Source organism: Prionailurus bengalensis, chromosome A3 (genome assembly GCF_016509475.1).
Source record: "Prionailurus bengalensis isolate Pbe53 chromosome A3, Fcat_Pben_1.1_paternal_pri, whole genome shotgun sequence".
Taxonomy (NCBI): domain Eukaryota; kingdom Metazoa; phylum Chordata; class Mammalia; order Carnivora; family Felidae; genus Prionailurus; species Prionailurus bengalensis.
This window is the reverse complement of record NC_057354.1, coordinates 103,145,693-103,158,570: the sequence shown is the minus strand read 5'-3', so window position 1 is coordinate 103,158,570 and position 12,878 is coordinate 103,145,693. Positions and strand designations below refer to the sequence as shown.

The window sequence follows — 12,878 nt, the reverse complement described above, 5'->3', positions numbered from 1 at the left end:
TTTTTCAACGTTTATTTATTTTTGGGACAGAGAGAGACAGAGCATGAACAGGGGAGGGGCAGAGAGAGAGGGAGACACAGAATCGGAAACAGGCTCCAGGCTCTGAGCCATCAGCCCAGAGCCCGACGCGGGGCTCGAACTCACGGACCGCGAGATCGTGACCTGGCTGAAGTCGGACACTCAACCGACTGCGCCACCCAGGCGCCCCTGAAATCTGTTTCTTATTGAAGTTTACTTTGATGGTGAAAATTAATATAGATTGCTTTCATTTTAAAACTATTTATAGTTGTTTACACACCACTAAGTTAAAAATTCCTTCCTGGGGGCGCCTGGGTGGCGCAGTCGGTTAAGCGTCCGACTTCGGCCAGGTCGCGATCTCGCGGTCCGGGAGTTCGAGCCCCGCGTCGGGCTCTGGGCTGATGGCTCAGAGCCTGGAGCCTGTTTCCGATTCTGTGTCTCCCTCTCTCTCTGCCCCTCCCCCATTCATGCTCTGTCTCTCTCTGTCCCAAAAATAAATAAACGTTGAAAAAAAAAAAATTCCGTCCTGTAGTAAGAATGTTTACTTCCGAAAGTATTTTAGTTTAACCTTTGGTTTAGTAGATGGTAACTACCAGCACCGCATTCATGCATTTATTCATTCATTTGGTGAAAGTCAGTGATCTTAATCCAAATCACAGGTTGGCAAATATTTGTTGCTGAAACTGGTTCTTAGATTTTTGGAAGGTTGTTCCAAAAGAAAGGGAGAATTCACAACAGAAACCATATGTGGCCTGCAGGCCTTACAGAAAAAATTTGCCACCCATGGTCTAATATAACTCAAATTACTGGATGTGCTTATTTTTCTTTTGGAAGTGTTGAAGATTCATTTTCAAATTGACATTTAAAAATAAAAATTTAATTGTCTTCTACAGAGAAGATGGTGAATTAGAAGATGGTGAAATAGATGATGCAGGATTTGAAGAAACACAAGAACAGGAAGCAAAAGAGGATGAGAAGCAGAAAAATGAGAAAGCCTATAGAAAATCAAGGAAAAAACACAAGAAAGAAAGAGAGAAGAAAAAATCCAAAAGGAGAAAACGTGAAAAACATAAGGTTAGTTGAAATCTACTTTTAATTCTTTTAGTAAATTTTTATGAAATATAAAATACTGAAAATTAGAAAGTATAAATCATTGCTTATTTTTTTATTAAAAAAATTTTTTTTGATGTTTATTTTTGAGAGAGAGCATGAGTGGGGGAGGGGCAGAGAGAGAGGGAGACACAGAATTTGAAGCAGGCTCCAGGCTCTGAGCTCTCAGCACAGAGCCCGACGTGGGGCTTGAACCCACCAACCATGAGATCATGACCTGAGCCAAAGTCGGATGCTTAACCGACTGAGCCACCCAGGTGCCCCAATCATTGCTTATTTTATTATAAAACTTATTGATTAGATACTTTTATTTATGTGAGTAATACATTTTAAACACACAATCTTTAAACACAAAGATTATATGAATTATCTCAAAGATTTAAAAATTAATCAAGGTAACTTTTAATGCAAGTTAAAATAAATCTTTTTAATTGATGATAAAAGGTTAAGAAAGTTTTATTCTCTACAGATCTAAATTAGCAGCATTGGCATTGCCATCCATTTATTTATTTATTTATTCATTCGTATGTATTATTGTGTGCTTGCTATGGAAATCTCTGTGCTCTGTGTTAGAGTTACAGTAATGAGTGAAACAGTCTCTAACAGATTACATTAAAAGTGGAAGGAGAAGGCAATAAACAAATGAAAATATGGTCAAGAAAAAAGAGTAGGGTGCTGGATAGAAAATAATGTAGTTTGGGATAGGAAGGAAAGGATATCTATGCTGATGAGAACTCAGGGAAAAGTTGGCAGCTGTAGTGGGGTAGCTTTTGAAATTCCCCCCATAAAACAGAGCAATAACGATAGCAAAATCTGGGGCACCTGGGTGGCTCAGTCGGTTAAACATCCAACTCTTGATTTTGGCTCAGGTCATTATCATGGCTTGTGAGATCAAGCCCTGCACTGGGCTCTGTGCTGGTAGTGTGGAGCCTGATTGGGATTCTCTCTGTCTCTGTCTCTGTCTCTGTCTCTCTCTCTCTCTCTGTCTCTCTCTGCCCCTCCCCTGCTCGCAAGTGCGATCTTGCTCTCTCTCTTTCTCTCTCAAAATAAATAAATAAACATTTAAAAAAATGAAAGAAACAAGTTACCCTACAAACCTTAAAAATACAAATGGTTAAGGCCAAACTGCAGACAGCAACAAGACCAGTATATTAAATCAGCAACTCTGCATACTGAAGCAGAGGGAAGGTAATGCGACCTCTAGAAAACTAATTGCCATCTTATCTCAAATGGAGGGATCCCCTTGCCACTCAACATGAAAAGTCCATAGGCCAAACTGAGAACAGCAGCAGAAAGTGAGAGGGGGCTTTACTAGTTCCAATTCACATGTGAGTGTAAGGTGATCACATGAATTTCAATGATGCTTGAATGGTCTGGGCCTGATGAACTCATATTACTGATCAACCAAATCCCTCTCTCGGACAGAATCCTATACTGAGAACATAACTGCTAGCAGTAGAATCTAAATTAAGAGGACAAGTATATTAGGACCAGGCAAGGAAAGAAATAGATTTAAAAAAATGAGGGAAAGAAGCAAGGGAGGCATATCTCAGGGGATACATAGCCATATTTATTAATACTTCATGCAAACAACAGAACAAATAACCCTAGAGAACAAGATAAAGCCATGATCACATTCCATGTAAGTTACTATTTAAAAAAAAGGGTGAATAATGGACAGAATATTCTTCCAAAAGAGAAAGAATTCCCACAAAACATATAAAATATTTAACCTAATTTACAAAATGATAAAAAAATTAAGAAAGCAATATAAAGCTATGATCAAACAGCATAAATACAATTTGGAGGACACATCCTTTGGTCATCTAGGCAAAAAAGACCAAGTCCCTTATTAGGAAAAGAAAATCAGATTAAAAAAAATTATTTATTTTAGAGAGAGAAAGCTCAAGCAGTTGAGGGGACAGAGAGCGAGAGAGAGAGAGAGAGAGAGAGAGAGAGAGAGAGAGAATCTTAAGCAGGCTCCATGCTCAGCGAGGAGCCCGACGTGGGACTTGATACCACGACCCTGGGATCATGACCTGAGCTGAAATCAAGAGTCAGATGCTCAACTGACTGAGCCACCCAGGTGCCCCTAAGAAAATCAGATTTATATAGAAATTTTTGATATCAGTATTTTATGCCAAAAGATGATGGAATGCCATATTTAAATAAGAATTGGTTTCAAGAATTTTATATCCAGCTAAATACTGACCTTCAGATATATAGTCCTCAGAAGAACTATATATGGTAGAACTTAGGAAGTATTGTTATCATGAGCCTTCCTACAGACTCTACTAGAGAGCAAGTTTAGATAACCAAAATGACTAGTTGAAAGAGAGGGATCTATATACATGCATATATTTCCTTATAAAATTAAGACTAAATGATGGACATAAGAGCAGTATATTATGTATCTGTACATTACAACTATAAAAAAAATATCAGGAAAAGCAGAAGAGTATATGGCAAGAAGAATAAGGTTACTGATTGCCTTATAGTTATTAACAGAGAGTAAAAGGATGTTGCTTCAAATTATTATCCTGGGAATAAAAGAAAGGAGAAGAGGTTACTGCCAAACTTCAGTATTGGTCCTGTTGGTAAAGAAACAGTATGTGCACCTGGGTGACACAGTTGGTTAAGCATCCAGCTCTTGATCTCGGCTTAGGTCATGATCTCACAGTTCCTGAGGTCTGGTCTGATGGCACAGAGTCTGCTTGGGATTCTGTCTGTCCTTCTCTCTGCCCCTCCCCTGCATGTGTGCTCGCTCTCAATAAATAAATAAACTTAAAAAAAAAAAAAAAAAAGAAACAGTGTGCAAAGGGACAGGAAGTAAGGTTATTGGGAAAAGACTGTATGAAAAAAATAATTGAGACAAAAATATAAACTTTTCTAAATACCCCAACAATGCAAAATCCAACTCTGTGTACAAGAAAAAGATTTTAAAAATGGGTAAAGACATGCGAGGCAAATGCAAAGAAAGAGAAGGCAGAAGTCATAATGTTGATATCTGAGATAGTCAAATTTAGGTCAAAAAGAATTGAAAGAAACAAAGAAGAACATTTTATGATGTTAAAGTTTACAACTCATAATGAAATATAAGTTATTAATATATTTTATCCCCCCAAAAAGCAACTTCTGAAAAGCAGGAACTATGGGAGCTACAAGAAGAAATAGGAATATAGTAATAACAGGAGATACACCAATATGCCTTTCTTAGATCAATCAAGTGGATGAAAAGGTGGTAAGGATGTTAAAGAGAGATTATAAATCAGTTGTAAGCTCTGAATCCTGAGAACACATCATCCTCTCATTATATGGCCACATAGCATGCCTTATAAGCTCCAATTACTTTGATAGAGTGGAAACATCAAACCACAATACAATAAAACTAGACATTACTAATAAAGTCAAAACAAATGCCTTTTTACTTTATAATTCAAATACCTACTATAAATAGCTTGTGGAATATAGGGAAAACAGATTAAAACTGCGGAATTTCATGAAAATAATGAGAACTCTTGATATGTAAGTACTAGTGGAATATGTCTAAAGCAGTTATCAGGAGAAAATTATAGTATTATAGTATTAAAGGCTAGAAAAGTGGCAAATCAAAACAAAAGAAACAAAAAGAAGGACTTTTGATAAAGTTACAAGCAGAACTTAATGAATTAGAATGAAAAGTTAGTAGTTAACGAAAAAAAGATCAACAATATATGTATAAATCTTCGGCCAGACTAATCTAGAAAAAAGGGGGGATTGCCTGGCTGGCTCAGTCGTGGAGCATGCAACTCTTGATCTCAGAATCTGAGTTCAAGCCTCACATTGTGCATAGAGCCTTCCTAAGAAAAAAGAGAATGAAAAGAAAAAAGGGAAAAGCAAAACTAAAACTCACTCTGTTGAAGCTAAGAACTTTCAAAACTAACAAGTTTCATCTCCTTTTTAACAGCCTTTCATTTATCTATTTTCTTTGACAGATAGTTACTTTCAATATTTTGCTTTAAAATCGTTTTTATTTCAAAAAATAAACTTTTTTAAAAAAGTTTATTTTGTGAGAAAGAGCAAGGACGAGTTAGGGGGCAGAGAGAGGGAGAGAAAGAAGAGACAGAATCCCAAGCAGGCTCTGCACTGCCAGCGCAGAGCTCCATCTCACAAGCTGTGAGATCATGACCTGACCCAAAAAGAGTTGGACTCTTACCCAACTGAACTACCCAGGAACCCCTCAACATTGTGCTCAAAAATCATAACCAGATCACTTAGTTCATTAGATAACATTTTCTACTTTGCATGTTATTGAATGCAGCTGTGTTGTTCAACTTTCTGCCACTGCATAACAAGAATGTCCCTTCTTCCAGTTTTAATAAGCTATCTCTCACTTTCCTTTAAGTTGCCTCAAAGTCCAAAATTTTGCTAACAATCATTCAAGGCAGTTTATGTATTGTTATTGTTATTATTATCATTATTATTATTTTGTAATCTCTATCCCCTACGTGGGGCTCAAACTCATGACACAGAGGTCAAGAGTTGCCTACTCCAACTGAGCCAGCCAGGCACCGCTCATTCAAGGCAATTTAGACTTTCACTAAGGCTCTCCTTAAAGTCGTTCCAATATCCATCCACTGTCTGGTTGCAAAATCCCTCCTGCCTTTTAGATACTTGTTATGGAAGCACAGCATTTCCAGACACCAGTATCTTATTAGTTAACTATTGCTGAACAGCATATTACCCCAAACTTAGAAGTTTAAAAGAACAGAGATTTATCTCCCAGTTTTTGTCAGCCAGGAAACTGGATGCAGTTAAACCAGGTGATTCTGGCTCACTTTTCTCATGAGGTTTCAGTCATCTCATGGCTGGCTCGACAGAGGTAGGATCCTGTTCCGTGGTCACTCACTTGGCTCTTGGCGGGCCTCATCAGTTCCTCACCATGTGGACTTCTCTACAGGCTGCCTCAGTGTCCTCATTGATGTCAGCTGGCTTCCCCCAAGGCAGGTGACCCAAGAGTGAGAGAGAACAAGAGAAAGCATCCAAGATGAAAATTATAGTCTTTTTTATGACATAATCTCAGAAGTGATACACCATCTTTTCTGATATATTCTACTATCTATTTTTAATGTAGTCAAGTTGCTAATTTCAGGTAATAATTACTTATTACTATATATGAGCCACATGTATATATTTTTTGATAATAGTCTTCTTAAAGTCAATATGTTTTTTAGCCTCACTTTTTTGGAGTAGCCTGAAGAAACTTCTCCCTTAAGCAGAACCTTCTTTTCCCTGGTGGTTTTTCCTGAAGCACTGTCTTCGTCTGAGCTGTTTCTGTTTTTGGTTTTTTTTTTAAGATTTTATTTTTAAGTATTTTCTATATTCAACGTGGAGCTTGAACTCACAACCCTGAGATTGAGAGTCACATGCTCCACCAACTGAGCCAGCCAGGTGCCCCTGAGTTTCTTCTTAATCAAGTTTTATCCCTTCTGTGATCTTCAACTGAAAGGTTTTCCTTGGAACTGGAGCTGACTTCTGCTAGTGACTTAGCAAACTTGGCTTTTAAATGGACAATAATTGGGGTACCTGGGTGGCTCAGTTGGTTAAGCGTCCGACTTCGGCTCAGGTCACGATCTCGTGGTTCGTGAGTTCAAGCCCCGCGTCGGGCTCTGTGCTGACAGCTTGGAGCTTGGAGCCTGCTTCACATTCTGTGTCTCCCTCTCTCTCTGCCCCTTCCCTGCTCATGTTCTGTCTCAAAAATAAATAAACATTAAAAAAAAATTAAATGGGCAATAATTATTTCAAGCCCTAATTAACAAATAGTAGATAGTTAAGTTTGAAGGATTTCATAGCATAATTATGAAAAGATTGCTTCGTATCACCTATCAAATCAGCAAAAACAGAAATAGCACTACCACAAAACAAAACCTGAAAACATTTAAGAACAAAGTGGAGGAAAAGTTTGTTTTTTTTAAAAGAACCTTTAAGAATTAAAGGGTAAAGGAGGGCACCTGGGTGGCTCAGTTGGTCTAATGTCCGACTTTGGTTCAGGTCATGATCTCATGGCTTGTGAGTTCGAACCCTGCATGGGGTTCTGTGCTGACAGCTGAGAGCCTGGAGCCTGCTTCGGATTATGTGTCTTGGTCTCTTTCTGCTCCTCCCTTGCTCATACTCTGTCTCGATCTCTCAAAAACAAACATTAAAAAAAAAAAAAAAAAAAAAGAATGGGGTAGAGGAAAACAGATCCTTCTATTGTAAAATCATCCGAGTTCAATTTAGTTCACCTAATTTTTACTGAGTATCTTCACTGATAAGAACTTTTAAGAATTCTTTAAAAAGAATGCTTAACCTGAGAAGATTACTTTGACTACATCGAGATTTGGTGACTTTTTTTAAAGAAATGCACACATATTTTAAAAAGCTGACTCTTGATATCTGCTCATCATTATCAGTTCCTTCTGGTTTCCATTTCACTTTCGTTCAATTTTTGGGGTTGGATTTATTTCATATTTATAGTTTGGAATGTTTTGGTATCTTTTAGTTTTAGGGTACTTACACAAAAGAGTAAGAATTCTAAAGCCATTTTAGGTAAAAATAAATCAATTCATACTCTACTCATGTTCTGTGTTCCTCTTTGAGGATCTAGTTTTATTCTTTAGAGATTAACTTTAAGATCGCTTTAAGCATAGTGGAGCACAGGTCCTTGGATCATAGGGATGATGATGATAATGTTGCTCTTAAGTCCCTAAGAAGAGGGGAAGATATATTTTTCCTCAGAAAATTTTAGAGAAGTTGGGGTGGTGGTGGCCTGTAGTAGAGAAAGGATTTTTCAGTTAATACTTCAGAACCTACTAGGCTAATACTGTCTATTGGTTGGCACTTCTGGCTGAAACAAGTCTATCTAGTTACTAGTTAAATGTTCTTCCTTTTGCAAATGTAACATAATTGTGTTTTCCCTTTTAGCATAATTCTCCGTCTAGTGATGATAGTTCAGACTACAGCCTCGATTCAGATGTTGAACATACAGAAAGTTCCCACAAAAAAAGAGCTGGTTTCTACAGGGATTATGACATTCCATTTTCTCAGGTATTGCCTTTTTAAAAATGTGGTCAAATATACATAACATAAAAATTTACCATTTTAACCATTTTTCAGTATACAATCAGTAGCATTAAGTATATTCACAATGTTGTACAACCATCACCACTATCCATTTCCAGAACTTTTTCATCATCCCAAACAGAAGCTGTGTACCCATTAAATTAGAACATCTCACTTCCCCCTTTCCTCTACTTTCTGTCTTTATGAATATGCCTACTCTGTAGGCATATAGGTGCAGTCATACTGTATATGTCTTTTTGTGTCCAACTTCACTTATCATCATTAAAAAAATTTTTTTTAATGTTTCTTTATTTTTGAGAGAGTGAGACAGAGCAGGAGTGGGGGAGGGCCAGAGAGAGGGAGACACAGAATCAGAAGCAAGCTTCAGGCTCTGAGCTGTCAGTACAGAGCCCGATGTGGGGTTCAAACCTTGAACTGTGAGAACATGGCCTAAGCCGAAGTCGGACGCCCAACCGACTGAGCCACCCAGGCACCCCATCATAATTTTTTAAAGGTTCATCTAGCATGTATCAGAATTTAATTTTTTAAGGCTGGATAATATACGATTGTATGGATATACCATATCTTGTTTGTTCCTCTGTTGATGGACACATGAATTTCTCCCACCTTTTGACTGTTGACTGTTGGACTGTATACCTAAGAGTGGGATTACTAGATCATATAGTAATTCTATGTTTAATTTGCTGAGGAACCACCAAACTGTTTCCCAGAATGGCTGCACTGTTTAACATTTCCACCACAATGCATGGGATTTTCCAGTTTCTCCACATCCTTGCCAAACTCATTATTTTCTGGGTTTTCTTTTCTGTTTTATTTTGTTTTGCTTTAGGTTTTCTTCTCCTCTTCTTTTTTTTTTTTTTTTTTTTTTTTTGTTGTTTGTTTTATAATAGCCATCGTAACACGTGTGAAGTGGCATTCTTTTTGTTGTTGTTGGTACTTTTTACTTCTTCTTTTTTTTTTTTTTAATTTACATCCAAATTAGCATATAGTGCAACAATGATTTCAGGAGTAGATTCCTCAGTGCCCCTTACCCAGCCCATCGCCCTTCCCACAGCCCCTCCAGTAAGTCTCTTCTGTTTTGTCCCCCTCCCTGTTTTTATGTTCTTTTTGTTTCCCTTCCCTTATGTTCATCTTTTTTGTCTCTTAAAGTCCTCATATGAGTGAAGTCATATGATATTTGTCTTTCTCTGACTAATTTCACTTAGCATAATGCCCTCCAGTTCCATCCACGTAGTTGCAAATGGCAAGATTTCATTCTTTTTCATTGCTGAGTAATACTCCATTATATATATATATATATATACACACACACACACACACACACACACACACACACCACATTTTCTTTATCCATTCATCAATTGATGGACATTTGGGCTCTTTCCATACTTTGGCTATTGTTGATAGTGCTGCTATAAACATTGGGGTGCATATGTCCCTTTGAAACAGCACACCTGTATCCCGCGGATAAATACCTAGTATTTATCAAATTGCTTTATCCAATTTATACAGTTGCTGGGTTGTAGGGTAGTTCTATTTTTAATTTCTTGAGGAACCTCCATACTGTTTTCCAGAGTGGCTGCACCAGTTTGCATTCCTACCAGTAGTGCAAAAGAGATCTTCTTTGTCCGCATCCTTGCCAACATCTGTTGTTGCCTGAGTTGTTCATGTTAGCCATTCTGACAGGTGTGAGGTGGTATCTCATTGTGGTTTTGATTTGCATTTCCCTGATGATGAGTGATGTTGAGCATTTTTTCATGTGTCAGTTGGCCATCTGGATGTCTTCTTTGGAGAAGTGTCTATTCATGTCTTTTGCCCATTTCTTCACTGGATTCTTTGTTTTTTGGGTGTTGAGTTTGATAAGTTCTTTACAGAACCTGGATACTAACCCTTTATCTGATATGTCATTTGCAAATACCTTCTCCCATTCCTTTGGTTGCCTTTTAGTTTTGCTGATTGTTTCCTTCTCTGTGTGGAAGTTTTTATTTTGATGAGGTCCCAGTAGTTCATTTTTGCTTTTGTTTCCCTTGCCTCCAGAGACCTGTTGAGTAAGAAGTTGCTGCAGTCAAGATCAAAGAGGTTTTTGCCTGTGTTCTCTTAGAGGATTTTGATGGCTTCCTGTCTTACATTGAGGTCTTTCATCCATTTTGAGTTTATTTTTGCGTATGGTGTAAGAAAGTTGTTCAGGTTCATTCTTCTGCATGTCGCTGTCCAGTTTTCCCAGCACCACTTGTTGAAGAGACTGTCTTTATTCCATTGGATATTCTTTCCTGCTTTGTCAAAGATTAGTTGGCCATATGTTTGTGGGTCCATTTCTGGGTTCTCTATTCTGTTCCATTGATCTCAGTTGTCTGTTCTTGTGCCTGTACCATACTGTCTTGATGATTACAGCTTTGTAGTATAGCTTCAAGTTTGGGATTGTGATGCCTCCTGCTTTGGTTTTCTTTTTCAAGATTGCTTTGGCTATTCAGGGTCTTTTTTGGTTCCATACAAATTTTAGGATTATTTGTTCTAGCTCTGTGAAGAATGCTGGTGTTATTTTGATAGCGATTGCATTGAATATGTAGATGGCTTTGGGTAGTATCGACATTTTAACAATATTTGTTCTTCCTTGAAGTGGCATTCTTACTGTGGTTTTGAGGTATTGCCTTTAAGGAGAGAAGTGCAATTTTTAGTTTTATTCTTTGATTTCTGATATTTTGAAAAAATATTTTATATTTTCAGTATGGAAAAAGAGACACGTATATACATGCTGCAGATATTATTTTATTTTATTTTCTAATTATATTTAAATCCAAGCTAGTTAACTAACATATAGTGTAGTAATGGTTTCAGGAGTAGAATTTAGTGGCTTATTACTTACATGTAACACCCAGTGGTCATCCCAACAAATGCCCTCCTTGATGTCCATCACTCATTTAGCCTATCCCCCCACCCAACACCCCTCCAGCAACTGTCAGTTCTCTGTATTTAAGAGTCCCTTATGGTTTGCCTCCTTCTCTGTTTTTATTTTTTCTTCCCTTCCCCTATATTCATCTGTTTTGTTTTTTAAATTCCTTATATGAATGAAATCATATATTTATCTTTCTCTGACTTATTTTGTGTAGCATAATACACTCTAGTTCCATCTGCATTGTTGCAAATAGCAAGATTTCATTCTTTTTGATGGCTGAGTAATATTCCATTGTATGTATATACCACATCTTCTTTATCCATTTATCATTCAATGGATATTTGGGCTCTTTTCATAATTTGGCAATTGTCAATAGCACTGCTATAAACATTGGGGTGCATGTGCCCTTTGGAATCAGCATTTTTGTATCCTTTGGATAAATACCTAGTAGTGCAATTGTTGGGTCGTAGGGAAGCCCTATTTTAAATTTTTTGACTAACCTCCATACTGTTCTCCAGAGTGGCTGCACCAGTTTACATTCCCACCAGCAGTGCAAAAGAGATCCTCTTTCTCCACATCCTTGCCAACATCTGTTGTTTCCTGAGTTGTTCATTTTAGCCATTCTGACAGGTATGAGGTGGTATTTCATTATCGTTTTGATTTGTATTTCCTTGATGGTGAGTGATGTTGAGCATCTTTTTATGTGTCTATTAGCCATCTGGATGTCTTCTTTTGAAAAGTGTCCAAGTCTTTTGTCCATTTCTTCCCTGGATTATTTGTTTTTTGGGTTTGAGTTTGATAAGTTCTTTATAGATTTTGGATACTAAGCCTTTATTGTATATGTCATTTGCAAATATCTTCTCCCATTCCGTCAGTTGCCTTTTAGTTTTGTTGATTGTTTCCTTCATTCTGCAGATTTTTTATCTTGATGAAGTCCCAATAGTTCATTTTTGCTTTTGTTTACCTTGCCTCCAGAGACATGTCAAGTAAGAAATTGCTGCGGCCAAGATCAAAGAGGTCGCTGCCTATTTTGTCTTCTAGGGTTTTGATGGTTTCCTGTCTACATTTAGGTCTTTCATCCATTTTGAATTTATTTTTGTGTATAGTGTAAGAAAGCGGTCCAGGTTCATTCTTCTGCATGTCGCTGTCCAGTTTTCCCAGCACCATTTGCTGAAGAGCCTGTTTTTCATTGGATATTCTTTCCTGCTTTGTCAAAGATTAGTTGGCCATACATTAATGGGTCCACTTCTGGATTGTCTGTTCTGTTCTATTGATCTATGTGTCTGTTTTTGTGCCAGTACCATACTATTTTGATGATTACAACTTTGTAATATAGCTTAAAGTTCAGAATGTGATGCCTCCAGCTTTGGTTTTCTTTTTCAACATTACTTTGGCTGTTCAGGGTCTTTTCTGGTTCCATACAAGTTTTAGAATTGTTTGTTCTAGCTCTGTGAAGAACGTTGGTGTTATTTTGATAGGGATTGTATTGAATATGTAGATTGGTTTGGGTAGTATTGACATTGTAACAGTATTTGTTCTTCTAATCCATGAGCATAGAATGTTTTTCTATTTTTCTGTCTTCAATTTCTTTCATAAGCTTTTTATAGTTTTCCATAAACAGATCTTTTACCTCTTCAGTTAGGTTTATTCCTAGGTATTTTATGGGTTTTGGTGCAATTGTAAATGGGATAGATTCCTTGATTTCTCTTTCTGCTGATTCATTCTTTGTGTATAGAAATGCAACCAATTTCTGTAC

The 12,878-nt window shown here is 37.3% G+C and overlaps 1 protein-coding gene across 2 annotated transcripts in view; it reads left to right on the top strand.

Moving 5' to 3' along the window:
• ZC3H6 (zinc finger CCCH-type containing 6) overlaps positions 1 to 12,878 on the top strand; it is a 72,266-nt gene that overhangs the window by 24,974 nt on the left and 34,414 nt on the right. For both annotated transcript variants that reach the window (XM_043603986.1, XM_043603987.1), the window contains exons 2-3: positions 912 to 1,092; positions 8,071 to 8,193. In XM_043603986.1, coding sequence (XP_043459921.1) covers positions 912 to 1,092; positions 8,071 to 8,193 — 304 coding nt within the window. The remainder of the gene's footprint in view (positions 1 to 911; positions 1,093 to 8,070; positions 8,194 to 12,878) is intronic.